Consider the following 21,513-nt stretch of genomic DNA (forward strand, 5'->3'; position numbering starts at 1 on the left):
TTCAACAAAGAAATGCTGGCTTTGATTTTGGTGCAATACTGATTAAAATAAGCTTTGAATAAAAAAATTGTCATTCAGAATGAAATATGCTAATGCTATTTCAGTACTGCTCGTATATGAATATACTTAGTCTGAGATTACTTTAAAACTGCTTTATATATGGTACAGGGAGATTGCTGTCAACTTAAATGAATTATATAAGGTTGTGAGGAACTAAAGGCAGATTTTTCTATACACCCATCTATACCTTGTTATACACCTAAGGAATTGAAAATTGTTCAAGATAAAATTTTTCTTCCTCATCAATTTGCCTTGGTGTTGCTATGAATGCCGCTCTTGCCATGTAAACTTTTTATGTTTCTTCTTTAATTATTTGTTATAGGTTGTTATAAGGTGTATGCTTGTCCATTACAACATTCCAACTTGTATTGATAAAGTTGAGACTAGAAACTGCAGATCTTGTTTGTTATCAATATATTTGCTGGCTCTAAGACACAAGTAACTGGCATGGTTTCTAGTTGGAGAAGGGTGTGAAAAGGGGTTAGTTGGGAGATACACAACAGTAGATATACTGTATGAACTGTAAACCAAAACACTACACCATCGCCTCAATATTTTCCAGTCTGTCCCCTTTTTCTAAATTAAGTCTCATTAAAGAAAAAGGTATCACAATACCTGGTCATGCTTATCAATGAGCAGAACGGAAACCATTTGTAAAATCTGTACCTCTTTTATTGTCATTACCTTGCATCTTCCTGTAATAAGTTGCCAGTCTTCTATCACATCTTCTAGTCATGTGGTCTCAGTTTGCCTCTTTGACCTTGGAGTCATTGTTCCTGCACCTTACAGTCCCTATTCCTTACTACATCTGATACACTGTGTCACAAATAACTACAAGAGTAAGACTAGATCACATGAAACTTCCACATAATACACAGGTCTTTAAAATATATTTGAATTCAGAAAAAGTAGCATCCAAGTATTTTTCCTGTTCTTCTTTTGTCTACTTTTGACATCTTAGTATTGTACAAGGTAAAAAAGACAGTCTCTGGGAGGTTTTGAGCTCAGAACTTCTTGACATCATTAACACTAAGATGAGCCTGTCCTCCCTAGGGGACAAAATGTCCAGAGAAAAGATCAATCTCCATATCTGAACTTACGTTCTCCACTGACGACCGCTTTGTAAATACTGGCCAGAAAACAGCAGAATTAAATGTTAAACTTACATGTATCAAGTGTTTTTGTAACATCTGAAGTGGGCTAGGATAGTAGACAACATTTCAAAATTTTGATGTTAATTATCTGTATCATAAGTATTGTTTTCTTAAATCAATTCTGACCACAACACACCAGAATAAAAACTTCAATGCTATCAAAAACATAGCTTCCATCTTTGGCATAGTAGCAAGATGGCAAATTTACCAGAATTTATGTGTATCATACAGCACTCTAATTTGCACTGGTCCAGGAGTGGCATAAGTTACCCTCACAACACTATATAGTAAAGCCAAATCCTTACAGATTCTTCAAAATCAAAAAAGTTAAACCTGCAAAAAAACATAATTCAACTGAACATGACATTCTACCATACATTTTCTCTGGAGTAACAAAGTGGTAAGAGGTAACTAATGCTCACAAAGAATATACCATGGGTATTGGATAGATCAGCTGATTGCTCATCACAAAGTTGGTAACCAACAAATGATTGTTAAGGGTTCCATTTTATATGGTCAGGAACTCTACCATCTACAATCCTGAAGGGATCATCACTGGAAGAGGGGGAAGGCCTGGAGGTATCGTGGGTGCTTGGTGGATACGGTTGCTGATAAGGTGGGTAAGGCTGGTCGGGGGGTGAGTATGGATGGCCTGGGTGAGGTTGGTGTGGTGGGTCGGGTGGGTTGGTTTCTGGGTTACCTTGAGGTTGCTGTTGAGGATACTGTGCACTGGGTTGATAAGGCTGGTAGTTGGGTACAGGCTGAGGTTGGTAGACAGCCACTGGTGGTTGTTGGTGACTGGGCACAACATAGGGAGGGTTCTGAGGCTGTTGTTGGTTGTATTGACTGAGTGTATCTGGTTGTTGGTGCCTAGGGATGGCATAGGCTGAATACTGAGGTGGTTGTGGGTTGTATGGACCATATGCAGGTGGTTGCTGGTGGCCAGACAGCTGTGGATACTGAGGTTGTGGATCATATGGACTGGACACATATGGTTGCTGATGACTGGGAACAGCATAAGGGGCTGGCTGTGGATAATAGAAACCAGACTCGGGTAGCTGTGGGTCGCTAGGGACAGCATAAGGTGCATAGTAGGGTTTTTGTGCACCATATGGATTAGGTGCATGTTGGTCTTGATGGTGAGGTGCATCGTAAGGTGGGTACTGGGCTGGCTGTGGGTGGTGAGGACTAGACACCGATGACTGTGGGTTAGTAGGAAAGGCATAAGGTGGATACTGATGCTGACTTGAGGGATTGAGTTGTGACGGGTGTGAGTCAGCTACAGAGGGCTGATGGTAGGGTGGGGGCTGCTGTGGGAACTGCTGCAGTGGATCTGGCTGTGGGTAGCGATGACTGGATGGTGACGGATGGCTTGGTGACAGCGCGGAGTAGCTCGGCCACACTGGCGCAGGCTGGGCGACATGCCGTGCAGCTGGTACGTTTGCAGCTGGCGGGTTGACAGGGTGCTGGACCTGCCATTGGTCTACAGTCTGGCCTGGTCGTAAGGCAAAGGGGTCCTGGGAGGGGCTGTGACTTGGGAAGTATGCTGCGGGTTTGACGTTTGATGGAAAAGGTTGCTCTGGCTTCCACACAGGTGGTGCAGGTTGACTGGGTTGAGATGCCATTTCTGCATCTGGTGGAATCGGTGCCATCTCAGCTGCATTGTAGTGAAACTCTACTGCTTGCTGTAATGCATGTGCAGGAGGCGCCTCCCGAAGGGGCTGCGGCTGTTTTGGTGGTTTCCCTGGCTTAATGGCCGGCCGAGAGCGGAAGTCACACAGCATTTTGTAGTTGAGGACCCTCTTGGTCCAGTTATGATGCCAAAGCCGTACAACAGTTGTCGTGTGGATCTGTAGTCGCTTCGACCAGATGTCATATATCCCCATGATGAAGTAGGTACTGCCTACTTGAACCTTGGGGCAGTCACACTGCGCAGTCCTTTGGGACAGCCACAGCCTAACACTGGACTTGATTTTAGGCAAGTGGCTGGACTGTTTCCACACCTTGTGCACAGAAATCTTCACGTAGACCTCAGTGAGGAAGCCATTTTTTATTGATCTGCGTTCTGTTACACTCCCCCTCAACACTGTAACATGGAGGATAATAAATCAGAAAAATGACACCATGAGGTGTTCTACTTGAATACAGACACAAATCCAGAAAGTCTACAATCAAGACTGGTATGAAACTGGTAGAATTTCTAGTAGATACATAGATTTGAAACATATGTAGGCATGCAGAAGGTAATACTCGATTATAATCTAAAACACTCATCTTTCCTTATAATACCCTTGAGTAAGGAAAGACAGCATTCTTACCAAAATCAGCATTGCAGTAAGCGTTGGAGTTTGCCTTGGCCCTACGACAGGTCCTGCAGGTGACCCTTTCTGCGGGGGACGAGAAATCCTGACCATGGGGTCACTGGTGCAGTCACAAACATGGAAAGGACAGCCACAAAGAGGACAGCAAGAGAAGGAGACAGATGGCAGCTGTGGGACATTTCTGTGGAGAAACACACAGAAAACCAGGGTCAGAATAAATGGCAATTATGATGTTATGGTGAGTTAATGGGGTTGTGAAAAGATTACAACAACTACCTTATGTATTGTTATGTTGATTACAGTTGCTACTGAAATACAGTTACCTTTACCACTACATTCTTCTGTTAACCATTTACTTAAGTTTGATTGATGTCATGATGTTCCCTAATCAAGTGAAATGCAGTTTTTTGCCAAAGCAGCGTCAATGCAAAGACTTGCTACGGGGTAACCTACACGTATGATTTAGTCTAAATTATTGACATGTAAATAGACTACTTCTTAAAGTATGTTTCTCAATGTTACAATGTCTCTTACTGTAAGTTACTGTTACCTATCACACATGCATTGCACCATCCACATAAGCAGTTCAAGCATGCAGAACAGAATGGATCCCAAATAAACTTTCCCATCCTTACATCTGAGTGGAACCAAACACACTGTCATTCTATCAGTGCTTGGAAAGGTCCACTTTAGAAATAAGGAATGAAAGTTAAGCACTTGACATGCAAGGAGGGTTAGTTTAAGGCAGAAGTAGACGGAAGTACAACCCTGGTGTTTACTTCTTGGCTCGGAGGCCATGGTGGGGAGAGGAGTCACAGTTGGTGACTCTGTAAGCAACACAGATGACTCAGGTTTAACAGACAGGAGGACACACATACAGACAGACAAACACACACTTGGAAAATCCATATAAAACAACTATGAAAAAGCACATTAAGCGAAATAAAACAGCATATCATCCACACATACAAATTGATGACAAAGATGATCACCCTTCAGCAAAATGGATGAAAGCTATGCCACCTGTTTTAAATTTTGTCTCATAGGACTATCTTCCTAAGTATTTATCAGTAAAGGCCATATCAGTCAACTAAGGACCTATTCCTCCTAGCTTGCTCAGACATACATTACTTACCAGAGGAGTGTACAAAAGGTGTTGTGGTCCCAAGAACGGTAACAGGAGTAATGTTTCTGCTGCACTGCTCTGGGTCTCCTCGCCTAGAACAGAGCACAATATACTAGTACAATCTTTACACACTGGTCTTGTCAGGCCTTTTTCATAATGTGCCTACAAGATTATACCTATCTTTACTGTTGACATGATATCACTACAGTATAGAATATCACACAAAAAAAGGTAATGAAACAACTAGATAGGGCCCTTTGGATATAATGAGCAGTGACTTTTACCTGGCAGGGTCCACGATCCTGTACACAATCCCACCAGTATGGCTGGTGCTGGCATAGTCAGTGGATAGCATGTACAGTTCCCCTGTGAAGAAAGGGTAACAACATAGAGTAAAATCTGTGGAAGCCTAAAAAATATCCACTCCAAATGTACTGTTAGTAGTAAAGGAAAGTACAAGCTCTGAAGCTTTATAACATGCAAGATTTCACTTAAGTGAATCCTAATACATGTATTACATCCCAATAAGGCTTGATATGTGAAGTGTAATTAGCAACAGATTGAATGCATGTCAAACTTGCATATATCTTTGTGGTAAGTAACAGTTCTTGTTCCCATAGTAGGCCACTTTACAACACACATACTTCCAAGATTAATCCTTTCCATGCTAACCTGCCTCATCCTCCCCAAAAGACAGGATGTCTGGAACATATGACCCCTGGAGCTCATTGTTACAGATATCAGTGCTCCCAGCACAGATCTGTCTGTTGTTCCACACTCCTTGCTCTTTGTCTTCTGTCAGTGAGAACAATTTCCTGAAAAAAAAAACTTAGTTAAGCAGATAGAATGAAATGCTGGCATGTACACTGCAGGTGTTAAATGAGTACTCTACTTCTGAAACATCAAACATTTATACTGTTATCAAACGTTATATTGTTTACAATAGAACTGTTTGATAGCAACTGTGACCATTTGGTTCATATACAATGTAAAATAAGGCCACACCAATTTAATTTGTTGGTTCTCAGATTTCCCGACCCATTTTTTTCTGATTTGGAAAAAAAAAATTGGCCCAAGAAAATAATGTAGGTTTTGCTATTGCAGACCTATAAAAAAAAACATTCCAGGGGCAAATACTGCTGATAAACCAACCAGAGCACTTATTTGCAGTCACATGATCAGAGCAGTGGTATAAAATCAAAGGAACAGATTCATTGGATAAATCCTGCCATGAAAAGCTGAAATCTTGACTACTTACATTGTTTTTTTGTGTTATATAAGTTCACCACAGACTTTTTGCAATTTTTTTTCCAAAAAAAATCCAAGAACCAAGAAATTAAATTGGTGTGGCCTAAGGTAACATAGATAATAATGAATTTTCATCAACAACACCTCTGATAGTCATCTCATGATGCCTACTCATGTTTATGTGATACATTTTAGATGGCAAGGAGGAGGAAGGAAGTGTTGCTGATTTGGCAAAGGCACAAGCAAGGTCGTCTATAGTTCTTTCATGTCTGTATATAATTTTTTTGGGGAAAATTTAAAATTGGTAACTAATATGAGTCAAGATGTCAGTCACAACATCTATTGGCCCAAGATTTGGATGTGATGAAACATTTTCAAAATGACTTACTTACCCATTCCAGAAGTCTCCATAGATGTACTGTCCATTCAGGTTAGGGTACAGGCAGCCCCTGTACATGAACCCTCCTGTAACTGACTTGCCAACACTGTGGCTGTAGACGTGTATGGGGGGGATATGGTTGGCTGAAAAAAGGGTCAAGTCAAAAAAAATTAAAGGTTACAAACAAAATCATCGAAAGAATTGGCTTCAACTATGTGTTTGAATGCCTTTTGGCAGAAATTCTTGAGGAAGAAATTTCATTTAAAGCAGAGCAACTAACTAATTATTAACAAGCTGCATGAATCGCCACTTTACTTATATGTTGCTGGGATCTATTCATAATACCAGAGTAAAGGCATCAAATTTCAGGGTAGAGTCACAATGTAGGAGACTAGATAAGGATTTGCCAGAGTGGATCACTCCAGTCAGCGTTCTCCACCTCCTTACATAAACTAAGTATCAGAAGGGTGTAAACATCAGACAGTTTCATTAGTCTCTGTATATTGAACTCATCACAGAAGGGCAATGTCACGGCTTAGCTGATATTGAGCGAGTATATGTAGCACTTAAAACAAGGACAAACATTCTTTGTTTGGTTACATAGCTGGCATAGTTCTTTCGAGAAAATCCTGAATACAGATTCCTAGGCTGTGACAGAAACCAGGGAAGTGTTGAAGGTTTTTGTCTCAAAGACAATTACAGCACAATGCACAATAGATGAGATAGAGGCCTAGCTATTCTGGACCAAGATAAAAGACAAAAACAAGTGGACTAATTTCATTTTATAAAGGTAGCACAGTATTCCTACCCTTCCAATGTATTTTGCCCTGATGTGTACAGTTCTTGTGCCTGTATCTCTTCTGTCATCAGAGCACAGTAAACTTTGGATACCCCCAAACAGTCCTTAAATTTAAGTGCAAATTCTTTCTCTAATTGTATGGTGCTTGTTTGACATTGAAGAAGGTATCAGGAAAAAAAAACTTCCCAACATATCCTCTCTGTTTTCACTGTCTAAAATAGAGTCACATTAGTGCTTTTTAAAGTTAATGCATCATTAAGAGATTCAAACCTTTCTAGCCAACAACAACACTCATTAGGGTCATGAGGTTTGTTGCTACCCACTTTGGGCTGTCATGATTTGATATCTTGAGAGCAAAAACCAGTTAAAAGCTGCCAATTTACCATGTTTACCACGGAAATGCACTGAACAAATTTGGCACAGGATATATCTCTAAAGGCTATATGATGACATTGGGCACATACCATGGAGAATTCAAGTAACCAGGTTGGCACAGAGGCTATGTCCACTCTTATACCATGATAGTATCCAGGTTCTACTTACTACTTGTTTGTTGCTGTTCCATCCAGCTAGGTCCATATGTTTTAGATTAGATTTAGACATTTACTATTAGAAATAGGAGTGAGTTGTTCAATGTGTAATCTAATGTTACATCAAAATGTTTTGAGTGGTTTTAAAAGCCAAATGCCTTCAAGCTGCATGACATCGACAACATAAAAACATTCAGGTTAAAGGTTTGGGATGTGTAATGTGTTGGTTCGACTACACTAGTTCTTGGTTTCCTTATTCACTTCATTTCCTTCTGACCTGAAAAAAAGTCAGAAGTATGATTAGGATATATATCAGCCTACAGTTGAGAAAGCCATTCTTTTTAGCTGTTTGTCTTTTATCTAAATATCAATTAATGATCTCTTTGATGTTTAAGTTCTGTTAAATTGTGGGATGAAATCTTGCATAAAAAGTTTCTGCTCATCACAGCAGAAGCATGAAGGTCTGTTTTACTTCATTACCTGTGCACTCATTAGAAAACATTAACGAGGCTTTTAAAGCTCTTAAATGTTTTTATCTGCAAGACATTGACAGCATAAAAGTGTTCAGTGCAATCATTGACAGAGCCATGACCCACATACGATCCTTATTTACTACTCTCCTAACATGGTGGAACATGTCATGTAAGCATGACAAGGCAAAAAACAGCTCACAAGGACCTTAAGGCCAGCAGACCTTACACAATGTAGGGCCGCGACCCGTACATGTGGGAACAATATTCAAGTCTTACCTACACTGTCACTGCAGGCACTTCCTAACACTAATCTACAGCAGAAGCTATGGTAACCAAAGGTAGTGGCACATGTGAACAATTTTATCTATCAGGAGTAACGCATACCTACCCAACTCTTCTGTTTCACAGAGCTTCTCATCAAAGCATTCAAAGCCCTCAAACGCACGCCATCCGTAGTTCCCTCCCTTCTCGATAATGTCGATCTCTTCCCATTTCGCCTGTCCGACATCTCCGCAGAAAATGCGCCCTCGGCCATCCCCCGTTTCGGGGTCGCCCCGGTCCACGGAACACCTCCACATGTTGCGTGTGCCGTAAGCATAGATTTCCGGTTTGATGTTGCGTTGGCCAACAAACGGATTATCCCACGGCACGCCGTAAGGCACGCTGTCGTCTGGATGGTTGACATCAATGCGAATAATTTTTCCAAGAAGAGTTGTCCTGAAAAGTAAGAACATATCCATTTATTGTGAGCTATATGAGTACACAGATTGATTACACAGGGTCTATGAGGACATACAGCCATTCAAAACTTATCCGGTATCTGGGGGCCATGGAATATGGACAAGATTTTAGACTGACAAAGAGCTGTAGAAACTTCACGGCTTGAAACTTTTTAACATGACAATAGTTCAGGGATATATAGACATGATGATGTAAGAAGCCCTTACTAGTATAAACCAAGGACCTTAAAGTCGATGTTTGAGGGCCTGGGTTATCAATTTTTATCAACATGAAGGAATTGTGACCTTCATGTACAGTAGTCAAGGTTGGAATGGAAGGTTTTCAGAACAAACAATTAAGAGTGCCAAATACTTCATGGGGAAAGCTACCACAACCATTCAACTTGCAAAGCACTCCTTAAAATAAAGCCCATTAAAATTTAAGGAGCATGTACAGTAAAATATCTTTATTAATTTTAGTCTTATTTTCATCTAGTAATATTTCCTTTCATATCCCCTTCTCCCATGTCTTATATCAATTACCTGGTTGCCTTAAGACTATATTATCAACAAAAGTTGAATGGTGTATCTTACATATTCAATGCATTTCCTTTTTCACCAAAGGGGTCACCTCCTTTGCCTCCGTCTCCAATAAAAGCGTACATAAATCCGTCCACCCCAAAGAGCAACTGGCCTCCATTATGGTTGGCTGCTGGCTCATCCAACTCAAGGATAATCTTCTCTGAGTCCTGGTCCACTTGGTTTATATCATGAGACGCTACTCTGAACTCGCTGATTCGAATCTTCTGCTTCTTTGATGTCCCAACAGAGTAGTAAACAAAGAGCCTTTTGTTCTCCTTAAAATTTGGATGAAACGCCATGCCAAGAAAACCCCGCTCATCTCCACGTCTACTAGTTGTAAGAACAGTTCTGGTCAGGTCCAGAAACGGCGTATCCACCCTGCTACCGTCAGGAAGATACACGTACACCTTTCCCAGCTGCTCGCCAATGAAAAGGCGATGAGTACCGTCACCTGCATGTACAAGGACCGTGGGGTTCTTTAAGCCATTTGCGATCTCTTGGAAACACAAGCACCCCTCCCCACCAGTGCCTTGTACCGCCTCCTGAATGTCCCCCGATAGCTGCTCATTGGCAAGGAGGTTGGGGTAGCAGTAGTCCATGTCTGTGATGGAGGTCACCTCGCAGAACTGGGTGTAATTTGACAGTGTTATGGCGTGTTGCACGGTTGGATCACCCGTTATAAACGGAATGATGTCTTTGCAGCTGTCGAACACAGTGGGACAGTACTGGGGACACATCCCAGGAAGTGGCTTTTTCACCTGCAGTAAAAAATAAACGATTTAGAAAACAATCTTAGTCAATATGTAATACTTGGCAATGTGATCAATCTGTTTTTGGATAATTCTTACTGGCATATGATAACATAAATTAGCAGCATATTTTAGTCTGCTGGGGAAAGCCAGCCAGGGAGCAAAATGAGGTCATGGGTTGGTCTATTTCTGGCTGGACTAGTGCTGCTGGACAATTCATGTCATAATAAGATGTGTTCCCCTGCTCAGCAGCAGCCGGTTGATAGTACAAAGAATGGAAATAAGCATCTATGACAAACCTGAGTGGTTTCCAGGTCGTACAAATGGGATGCGTAAGGTGAGCACTCCTGGCACAGGATGTTCATGACGTGATGATGACAGGATGTCTGCAGGTGGTACGGCATTCTCCTCATGATGTCATCAAACTGTCGCTGCAGCTCATAATCCTACAGAGGAGGGTTCATTATTACATTTCTGCCACATCTAATCTATGAATATTGGACAGAAAGAAATGACTTCCAGGAAGTGCTTATTGAAGGTCTCGGGTAAGCCAAGGTACAGGAATTAGAGAGATTCATTATGCTTTGCCCCTCTTACCATAAATTAGTGAGAAACATCACAGGTAGAATTGGCTTAGCATGGGAAGCGGGAAGGAAAAATTGCTCTACCTACTAGTAGTGTACCCACTTGAGTGTACCTAATACTACTAGTAAGTAAATAAAATAAAAAAATGAAAAATTTATTCAACCATAGCCCAATTCTCTTTCTTTTCATCTTAAATGTATGCCCGGCCCCTTTCACCTTGTTTCCTTCCAAGCAATGCAACTCCTACTGGGTAAGTCATGACATCTAAAGCCACTGCTTAGACACACATGGTTCCAAAGGAAGCCTGATGTGAACTCAGAGATAGAAACTGTCTTCAGGCTGTTCATGGTTTACATAAGCACAGGTGGGGATAACAGACACATGACATCATTACACATCCTGTCACGTAAGCCTAGTTTCCCTAACACTAACAGGAGTGTGGGCTGTGAGCCAAGGTACACCTAACACTGCTACATCTTACAAACTGTTCTAATCACGTAAGCCGTCTCCTCTGCTGGCAAGCATGACAGGGATTTCAACGTTTACTGAAACATGATAGAGATCCATATCACTACTCTCTCTATATATATATACTACAGGGTTGGTACATGTTGGTACTGTCATGCGAGGATTGGGTTACAGTCCCACAGTCGACGCTGTCAACCGCCCTAACTTCAAGGAGAGAGTGCTACCATCATCTGGAAAGATGGAAGGATGCCTACTAGGTACATTGTACATGGCAAAGCTAATGTCACTTGGTCTCTTCAGAATTCAATATCTGAAAGGCTGCTTGCTTCCAGAGAGTAGTGGCAAAGCTCATTTTCCCCACCAGGGCTTTAGCCAGCTCGAAATTTTTTTCCGTCAGCCAATTACAATCGTCGCGAAAATCAATCAGAAGGACTGAACTGAGACCTTGAAAAACGGGTTTTAATGAGATTATCGTATGCGAAAGGGCGCCGACACATATTGCCAACAATCATAACAATAGCAAAACAAACAGTTTGTGGCTTTTACAGCCGTGGACGGCGTCCCCAAGCCGCCTGTAGCTTCCACCATGGATTTTTGTCCGTCAAGGTTGACGGATTGGTTTTAAAATTTTTCCGTCAGACGCAGCAAATTTTCCGTCAATTGACAGAAAAACGGACGCTGGCTAGAGCCCTGTTCCCCACACAAACAGTTTTTGCCACTTTCCTGCTATTCAAGTGATCTTTGGTAAGCTACCGCAGCGGGTACCACTACCAGGCCTCTCTAGGGCACCCTAGCAACATGCCCCGTAAATCGGATTAAGCTTGCCAAGAGAGTTATGCCCCAAACTCCTTCCTGAAAGGCTCTCATGAGGGCCCCCAAGGGGGGGTACCGACAACGCTCTACGCTAAATTCGGGAGGGCCGGCTACGTAATACGCTAAATTATGGACGCTTCATTACGCTCTACGCTAAATTACGAAATTTCATAATGCATTATGCAAATATTTATTGTCTTTTGGCTGAACTCCGCCGACGGCAGAACATGTGCAGATGAGATCTAAACAAAACTGATAATTCCATCAATAAGATTAAAACTTAACTTCTAAAGACGTCTTGCTGGCCAAAGGCGGCGACAGCAAGTTTCTTATGTGACGTAATTTTCAGCACTTGTAGCACCGAAAGCGGAGGCGCGACAATCCTAGGGCGTCCGGGGGCATGCTCCCCCGGGAATATTGTGAAATCTTGACCCTCTGAAACGCCATTTTAAGCATTTTGAAGGGCAAATTTTGCTCACAGACTAAGCGAAGTTAAATAGCATCCAATTAGAAATTCACATGGTTTTAGCTTTAAGCTGGGCAACGCCCCCAAACATCATTTTCAGATTTCGAGTGCCGAAAGCACGAACAGTCGAACTGTCGCAAGGTAGGTACGGGAAAATTTGGAAATTTTTACCCTCTGAAACACCATTTCCTGCATTTTGAGGGACAAATTTTGCTGGCAGACCATATGCTCAATGTAATGATATTTCTGTCAGAGAAACGTCTTTGAGGGCGACGAGCGCCGGAGAGTCGTGAGCGCCGGAGGCTAGGCCCAAGCCGTCGCAAGCCTTGGCAAGGGCCGCCCGGCGCCCGGAGAAAAATTGAAATCTCGACCCTCTGAAATGCCATTTCCTGCATTTAAGGGGCACATTTTGCTTGTTAACTAAGGTAAGGTCGGTAAAAAGATTTCTACTAGTTGGGGGACGACGCTCCCGCAACATATTTTCACCATGTCCAGTGCCGAAGTGTTGAGCCATAGCAAGGAATGTCCGGCGAAATTTTGAAATCTGGACCCTTTGAAACGCAATTTCCAGCATTTTCGCGGGTAAAATTTGCCGGTAGACTAGTTAAGTTTAATGAAACTTTGATTACGCTTGACGAAAAATTAATATGAATTACGTTTTACGGTAAAATCCGGTTAGCTTCTACGTAATACGTTAAATTAAAGGGGCCAATGTCGCTCGACGCAAAATGCACCGATTACGCTCTACGTTGAATTCGAGCGGTCCCGCTACGGAGTACGTAGAATTAAAACCGCCGATTACGCTCTACGGAAAAGGGCTTTGGGGCCCCCTCTCATCCTATGTGTGGGGGCTTTAAACTCCAGCACATTAAACATCCCACCACATTTGTTGGTAAGAGCAGGGGGGTTGTGGCCATGTGGCAAAATTCCTTGGGAGACTTCAGGTTCATGCATTCTCTTTTCTCTCAACTCAGTGTGGTATGGTACAGTCCTTGCCTGTCTTCTCCTTTTCTTTTCCTGAGTATCGACTACAGATTACGGGCTATGGATAGCTGTCTAGAGGATTTGCATGTCTAGCCATCACCTTTGTTGACATGTTGCCACCTTGTCACATATTTTTATTTCCTCTACAAAAAGTCTCTATTAAGTAGTGGATACATTTATTACAGTGGAGACATTTTGCTTCAAATTATATTTATAAGCACTGACTGTAAACTCCAACCAAACTAATTTAAAAAAGAACCCAATTGATGATTTTACACACAGAACAAAGACCAAGGGTCAGTTAACAGGGATGATTCCAGATGAACAGTAGTCTGAATCACATCCTTCCCACATGCCAGTCACAACATGCAGGTTCTGAACTTGACATTTGCAAGTACAGATTGCACTCCAGTGATAGAAATGGTAGGATCATGGCCCTTCTTTTGTACAATGGCTTCTAAAATGTGCTCTCAAGATGCTGGGGTCTGAACATGGTAGACCAGATTTGTTGCCAGGTGACTCAGAAGTAAGGCTGTTTGTGGGCCAGACACCTTCCTTAGGGCTTGTTTGTGGGACAGAGGGCATTTCACAGCTGAGGCCTCTTTCCTGTACGGTGGATCATACTTCTGATAGGAACCTAGGAAGGTCTGCATGCCCTTTGACGAGCTATTTCAATTCACCATAAATCGTAGCCAGCAAAGCACTGTCAATATATTCAGAGGCGGCAGCAGGAAATTTCGTCTGGGAGGGGGGGGACCTTTACTGACAGAATTTTGCGGCAAACGCTTACGTAGCGCCAAAGGTACATTGGGGGGTCCGGGGGCATGTTCCCCCGGGAAAATTTGAAATCTAGACCCTCTAGAACGGCATTTCATGCGTTTTGACGGACAAATTTTGCTGCCAGACTAAGCTAAGTTTGATGGCAATTCTGTTAGAAAGACACATGGTTTTAGCGAGGCAATACCCACAAAATATTTTCACGATTTCGAGTGCCAAAGGTGCGAGCTGTTGCAAGGTTGGTCTTTGGAAATTTCGAAATCTGCACCCTCTGAAACGACATTTTCTGTATTTTGAGGGACAACTTAGTTTTGCTTGCGCAGACTATGCTAAATCTTATGCCATTTTTGTCAAAGAAAAAGATGTTTGAGGGCGATGACCTAAGCTACCACGCACAAATTTTCACCATGTCGTTGTGAGCACCAGAGGCGTAAGTCATCGCTAGGGAGGTGCGGAGAAAATTTTAAAATCTTGACCGTCTGAAACGTCATTTCCTGAATTTCAGTGGCACATTCTGCTTGTAAACTAAGCTAAGTACGATAGTACAATTTCTATTGGTTTAAAAGATTTTTCAGAGCAACGCTCCCGCAACATATTGTCCTGCGTCGAAGACGCAGTCGTCACAGGGGAGGTCTGGCGAAATTTTGAAATCGGGACTCTCTGAAACGCCATTTCTTGCATTTTCAGGGGTAAACTATGCTGTTAGACTAGCTTGATTTTATGAAATTTCCATCATCAAAAAAATACACAAGGTTTCAGCTTGATTTTTTTGGGGGGCGACGCCCCCCCAACATATTTTCCGGGGGGGCAGTGAAGCGTTATTGGACATTTTAATTCTATGTAACACATTATGTTATCCTGAACTCGTCATTGAGACATTCCTAGTGAAGAGTAGACTTGCGGAGGCAACATCAGACAAGTGAGATAACCCTCGGCCTCAGAGATAATAGTCCTGAATACACTGGGTTCTAGACAACGTTATTGTCACTGCTTCTCCACACCTTATAAATCAGCAGTTTTGACACAAAAGTTCCGCCATGAAGGTGATTAAGTCCTGCAGACTGCATTGGGAAGCTTCCAAATTGCAATAAGCACTGTTGGTCTTCAATTTACCTCTTCTCCTAAATTTAATGTTAAGCATTGCAGACCCTCACCAGGGGATATGAACCCCAAAACTGTGATCTAGAAGAGGGATTGCTTGCTTCCAGACCACTGATTATCTTGACACAACCACAGTTCGGAAATTATCCACCGCAACAACTTGCCTTCAACACTTGACCTGACCAAGTTTACTTTCACGGTTAGACGTGTGTCGGTTGTCAAACAAGGCCTGGCAAGTTTTGGGGAAAGTCAATTAAAATCATGATGGCCATTGGAGCTAATCTAAATCTGTACTAGCAAGCTGGGGAATCATCTCAAAACATCAAAAGTTACTTAATAAAAGCTGTTTGAGTGTTCATTATGTAAACACCATGTAGGTTATCTGGCTTGTCCAAGATAATACACCAAGCCCTTTGATAGGACTGTCCTGGTTAGAATCTTAGATGATACAACTTACAAGCCCTTACAAAATACAAACCCTTTATCAATTTTAAGACTAGACCAGTGAGACTAACTTAGGCCAAGTACATTATATAAGAAGGCTTAATATATAACGTCCTCGCTTAGGCATAGTACATGATAGGATTCATCATTGTACAAAAGCAGGCTTCTGCTTACAGTTTGAAATTTTACTCATCATAATAATAGGCTACTTGTGCTTGTACTGACACGGAATTTACAAGTAAAGTTATATCCCCACCACTGATAAAATTATGTATTGAAACGTCATGTGTCGCAAATGAAGACCAGCATAAAATTATTTTGAGTGATGAGTGCGAAAGGCTATAAAGTTATCTTGTTTCCACATAAGGCCACCTGAATTTGATTTATTGGTTCTCGGATATTAAGAAAAAAAACATAATCATAATGCTCCACAGATCATGAAGTGCATTCCTTGGTGCACCCAGTTTAGCGTTACATGTGCAAGAATGGGAACACGGGTACGTCCCGCCGTGCCAGAGACCTGTGTGCAGCACATTATTTACCTGTCTGCGGGTGCAGCACCCGAAGTCGCCGTACTCCCGGCAGAAAACCAGCGGCTCGGCGGGCTCGAACGGCGGCATGAAGTCCAGGCACTGCGGGTGTCCCAGCACGGTCCCCAGCAGTACACAAACAACCGACAGCGCCACAGCAGGGGAGCACGGCAGGGTCTGACACAGGGTCATGTCTAGCTTTTGATATATTTTCCTTGTGTTGCCAAAGTTGTTGACAGTAGTCCGGGTAAGGTGAGGTTCACCCACTTGCTTCAGATCAAGGAGCTTTTATCAGATGTACAGCTTGCTCGAGACGGGTCCGCGCCACAGCGGGCACGGCGGCTAGTTCATTGCATCTTCTTCTTCATCTGGGACGATCCAACCGGTTCGATAACTCCGGTCTGCCGTGGCCCTACTCACGTATCGAAGTTATCACCCATGACTGAGTCCGATCGAGAGTAATAAGGTAGAGCTTGTTGTGATCAAACTGCCGTGCTGGTGAGATCCGATCCAAACTTGTCGGCCCGGTAAAGTGGCTGAGCTCAGAGCATAATTTACACGCAGCAAATTATCCACACACCAACGCCGAAAGCCTCGCCTGACAAACACAGCTCGGTGACCAGGTACCGCCTGGTGTGTGACGTGAGAGCAACCTCTTCTTTTTACCTTCCAAGGTCGTTATACAAAAACGGCACCTTTCGTAACCGATACAGTTCAGTTGGAGCCGGATCTTGTCAACACCACCCGTACGCACGGGTATGCTGGGCTGATGGTGTACGATAAACTCTTGACCTTTGAACCTTTTATATAAGCCAATGAGCGACCAAGGAGTTATTGCGTACCCGTGCCACGTGGGCATTCCCCGCGAAAAACGAGCTCATTTCCCATGTACAGAAAATGGAGCATACTTTACAACTAAGTTACAGATGAAACGATCAAACGTGGTGGATGGAAAGAAATTAAAATCATGAGGGACAACAAACGTGCAGCCGCTCACATGGACAAATTAAAGGCCAGTATATGTAGCCTAGCTATTATCTGTATCAAGTAACATTCAAAATATTCCCTTGAAATGGAACGTCATCCCTATGGATGTGCTCCAACGTGTGAAATTGTGTCCTGACATTCGCCTCATAGTGCAATGTCTGGACGGTTCGTGACTCACTTTCCGGTGTGGTCTGGGTTATCTTTAAACTTCTCTAGACGAGAGTGACTCTCTTCTTTCTGTGCAGGGCCGTGTAGTATAGATGATGCCGTGTGGCGTTGCTTTACATAGTTAGTTTCATAGTTTTTACACTGAAATATTGCTGAACACTAGTTTACCATACAGTTATGACTTGCATTGTAGTGATGCTTGAATGTGTACAAATGCTACAAATATGGCTGACTGAAAGCACAACTGTAATCTTACACTGACTTATACTTAGTGTATTGCAATTGTCATAACGTTTTCTTCAATGGACGGTGGACACAAATATAGGCTATAGAAGATTTTATTTCAATTCAGTATCAATCAGGATTCTAACCATTGCACTACAATTCGCTGAAGGGGCAACATATCATCTGTGCTTTATGTTATTTCACTTACTTCTAACACCCGTTATAATTATTGTTTCTACAATGCTTAAATGCATATATAGCTGAATATCACAATATTGGTGTGCATTAATAGTTTGCTGCCGGTACGTCTGTTACCAAAGTCACCGAAAATGATAGTTTGATAGATTAGACTTTCATTAACATTTTTCCAATAGGAAAGAACATTTCTGATAAGCACATTATTGAAAATGTCAACTCAACCCATTTTCCTGTTTGTCCCAACCGGCAAAAGCATCTTTGATATCACGAAAATGAGAAATTATAACAATTTAAAAACGAAACACACTCATGTAATTTCCCGAACTATTCATTGCAGATACGTGTGTCCAGACCATGCACTACAGCTGCAGAACACAATGGACTACTTCTATTCATGAAATGTGAAAATCATATGGATTCTTCACAATCGTATTGTCTTTTTACCATCATCAGTTTCAACTGAGTCATGGACTATTTGACCCAGCAACGGAGAGATAATATGCAAAACACATTTCTATACAAATACTGCCCAGTAATTGTTCATCTTTATCACCGACAAGAAGCATGCCCACGTCTGATAGTGCCAAGGTCCGTCTTGTGCATTCCACAAAGTGTCTTATCTGCAACAAAAGTGACAAAGTTGTTGAAAATATAGAACACCCGGATAAAAACTAACGCTGATGAATGACACTACCAGACTAGCTCAACAGTGAGAAGATGAATTCACATCAATAGAAAAATATCGTCTTTTCAACATCCTTACGAGTGCTAATATGTCCCACCTCTTGTATTGATTATCATAGTATATAAATAGTACAAAACACCATGACAATGCCACCATCTCAAGACATGGTGGCTACCTTTTTATCACTCGGTATTTTCCTCTTATTTCCTTGTTATAGAGTAATGCAGTCCTGGAAACCCAGGTCTATAATGTTATCTCTCAGATATCGTATCCCGTACTTTTGTCATCCCATGCAGCTAAAGAGTTAGATTTATGTCGTAATAACAAGTGGTTTCTGTGTAAATTCCTGTAACTGAACTTACCGTGATCTGGACAACTTGACCCTAGTTTTATCACAGTTTTGTCATTTCAACTTTTTTGACTCTGGAGAAGGCGGACCTTTTCAGCAGGAGATGAGAAATCTTCATAAAGGCCAGGAGACACACAACGAGAAGCACTGCTACAGATGGAGACATGGAGCCAACGCTGGGTGTTTCTGAAAAGGCACAAAAGCAATCATTACTATGCTCAACGGCAACTCATTGTGATGATGCGATCATAATAATCCCAAAGATTGTAGATTGATTGATTGATTGATTAGGATTCTTTACTCTGCTCACATTTTCACACTCTACTTACCAGCCGAGGATAACGCTATGGACCCGAGGACTTCGACAGGAGTTATTTTTTTGTTGCACTTGTCTGGGTCCGCCCGCCTGGGAAGAAAGACAATATAGTAGGTCATTCATTCAAGACAACACTATAAATGTAAGCCATGTATCAACTTAATATTACTGATGAAAATTTGTCCATTTTGTGTCACTTTAGATTGCACATGAATTGAACTGCATTCAGGACTTTCTATGCAGTAAGGTTGGCTATGACAGCAACTTTGTGTGTGACATACATAGATATGGTTGCATAGCCAAGTCTATAAAGGTAAGTGTCTCTTTACAGAGTAGCACTTTTCAATAGTTCCATTTGTGCGTTTCTTATAATACGACACAGCGGTGTAGACAAGAAATTGCACAGGAAGATGGCAAACATTACCTTGAAGGGTCTACCAGCCTGTACACCACTCCTCCCTCATGGCTGGTGCTGGCATAGTCGGTAGCCAGCATGTACAGTTCACCTGCGTAGGAAGGGGATAGAAATAGTCAAGATAGCTCGGTGGGTACTACGTTGTAAGATCAACTCATTTTGAATAAAAATAATAATATTACAGACGAAGGATATTCCTGTCAGGTTTTTTTTACAGAATTGTCATCAAACCCACAATAAACATTTATTCATACAATCATCATTCACCATCGCTATGGAAAACGTTCAACATAATCTTGTTTAAAATATTATACACTGTACATGTATTTGCTAAACGTCCGTCCTTTACGTGGTATTTGTTCAGACAATCAGAAATAGGATAACCACAATATCATGCTTTCTTTAGAAGCTTTATGCCCATCCTTACCCGCCTCATCCTCTCCAAAAGACAAGATGTTCGGTACGTATAGCCCCCGTACGCCATTGTTGCACGTGTCATCGCCCCCAACACAGACCACTCTATTGTTCCACGTGCCTTTCTTGGCATCCTCCGTCAGCGAGAAGATTAAACTGTACACAATAGTAGTAACAGTCAAGTAAGACACGGGCAATGTGAGAGTCAGAGTTTTAAACATGTTGATAGGTATATATATAGAGAGAGATTAATCTCTGAGCATGGAACTACGGACCGTGACGGTTTGGCTTGATCTTCGACATAGGCAATGGTCAGTCAAAACTCCACGATCTTCAAATCTAACATCCGCTTGGAGCTTATGTTTCCTTCTTTTGAACACTGTCAACGACTTACATGTAGTGAATATTTCAGTCCAAACAGTGTATTGTCGATGTCACAAGCCCTCGGGTCCCGGGTAACTATGATCGGAATCTATTACGATCTTTAGTTACTTGTACGTAAGCATCTCCCTAGTGAACAATCTACGTCATTTATGGAAAGGTATTTTTCGAATCCTTATTCGCGTTCAAGACCCACTATATACTTTTCAATTGTGCTTATTCTTACCACCACAGGTACTGAGTGGAGTCGACATGCATCGTAAACTAATCATTACAGAGAAAATCTGTATCTCACCCAGTCCAGAAGTCTCCATAGATGTACTGTCCCCTCAGATTTGGAAAGAGACAGCCCCTGTACATGTACCCTCCTGTAATTGACTTTCCAACACTGTGGCTGTAGACGTGTATTGGTGGGATATGGTTGGCTGAAAATTGGCAAAAATGAGGCTTAATTGAAAACTAAATAAATCTGGTTCTTGGAAATGGAAATCACCGACGTGTACTAAAACAGAGCATGGTGGAACCAACTTTGAAGTGCCGGGGTCGGGTTTCATTCCCATACTGCCCCAGTGGAAATGTGTAGGGGACAACAATGTTTGACAAAAAATTGGCAGAAATTCACATACCACATGCACAATATTTTTGGATTGTTTAGATATATAAGTAGTTCATTCTTACCCAACTCTGGAGTTTTGCAGAGATTTTTGTCAAAACATTCGAAACCCTCGAACGCACGCCATCCGTAGTTCCCTCCCTTCGTGATGATGTCAACCTCCTCCCATTTCCCCTGTCCGACATCCCCGCAGAAAATGCGCCCTCGGCCTTCCCCAGTTTCGGGGTCACCCCGGTCCACGGAGCACCGCCAGGAGTTCCGCTGGCCATAAGCGTAAATCTCGGGCCTGATGTTGGGCTGTCCGACAAACGGGTTATCATTCGGCACGGCGTAAGGCACGCTGTCGTCTGGATGGTTGATGTCAAGGCGAATCACCTTTCCCAAGAGCGAGGACCTATCAAATAGGTAAGTTACACATCAGTAGTTGGAAACGTTGGACCTGTAAAATGTTCTG

General features: G+C 42.2%; 2 protein-coding genes across 5 annotated transcripts in view; both read right to left on the reverse strand.

Annotated features, from left to right (window-relative positions):
• Window positions 1-710: 710 nt before the first annotated feature.
• Window positions 711-17,101, reverse strand: LOC118412039 (HHIP-like protein 2). 4 transcript variants are annotated; one of them, XM_035814654.1, is made up of 11 exons: window positions 16,321-17,101; window positions 10,440-10,586; window positions 9,404-10,149; window positions 8,479-8,807; window positions 6,302-6,431; window positions 5,334-5,476; window positions 4,946-5,027; window positions 4,671-4,753; window positions 4,315-4,362; window positions 3,533-3,716; window positions 3,135-3,300 (listed from the first exon to the last, which is right to left on the reverse strand). In XM_035814654.1, exons 1-10 carry the CDS (start codon window positions 16,498-16,500, stop codon window positions 3,574-3,576), a joined length of 2,031 nt encoding a protein of 676 aa, XP_035670547.1. In that variant the 5' UTR covers window positions 16,501-17,101; the 3' UTR covers window positions 3,135-3,300; window positions 3,533-3,573. The 4 variants fall into 4 exon arrangements, with proteins under 4 accessions (XP_035670531.1, XP_035670547.1, XP_035670539.1 ...); XM_035814646.1 differs by having other exon boundaries at window positions 4,303-4,362; XM_035814638.1 differs by lacking the exon at window positions 4,315-4,362 and having other exon boundaries at window positions 711-3,300; window positions 3,533-3,601; window positions 16,321-17,099.
• Window positions 17,102-17,785: 684 nt separating this feature from the next.
• LOC118412246 (HHIP-like protein 2) overlaps window positions 17,786-21,513 on the reverse strand; it is a 6,611-nt gene continuing 2,883 nt past the window's right edge. Inside the window, exons 4-10 of the mRNA XM_035814979.1 lie at window positions 21,125-21,453; window positions 20,742-20,871; window positions 20,079-20,221; window positions 19,661-19,742; window positions 19,250-19,326; window positions 18,934-19,106; window positions 17,786-18,506 (exon numbers count right to left, since the gene is read on the reverse strand). Of these exons, the coding sequence (XP_035670872.1) occupies window positions 18,964-19,106; window positions 19,250-19,326; window positions 19,661-19,742; window positions 20,079-20,221; window positions 20,742-20,871; window positions 21,125-21,453 (904 nt within the window). The 3' untranslated portion in view covers window positions 17,786-18,506; window positions 18,934-18,963. The remainder of the gene's footprint in view (window positions 18,507-18,933; window positions 19,107-19,249; window positions 19,327-19,660; window positions 19,743-20,078; window positions 20,222-20,741; window positions 20,872-21,124; window positions 21,454-21,513) is intronic.

The sequence above is a fragment of the Branchiostoma floridae genome, chromosome 1, assembly GCF_000003815.2.
Source record: "Branchiostoma floridae strain S238N-H82 chromosome 1, Bfl_VNyyK, whole genome shotgun sequence".
Lineage (NCBI taxonomy): Eukaryota > Metazoa > Chordata > Leptocardii > Amphioxiformes > Branchiostomatidae > Branchiostoma > Branchiostoma floridae.

Coding starts and splice junctions, on each gene's coding strand:
- LOC118412039 (XM_035814638.1), bottom strand. CDS start 16,500: ATGACCCTGTGTCAGACCCTGCCGTGCTCCCCTGCTGTGGCGCTGTCG. Junction 5,028..5,333: donor TTTTGGGGAGGATGAGGCAG/GTTAGCATGGAA, acceptor CTTTCTTCACAG/GGGAACTGTACATGCTATCC. Junction 4,754..4,945: donor AGGATCGTGGACCCTGCCAG/GTAAAAGTCACT, acceptor GCTCTGTTCTAG/GCGAGGAGACCCAGAGCAGT.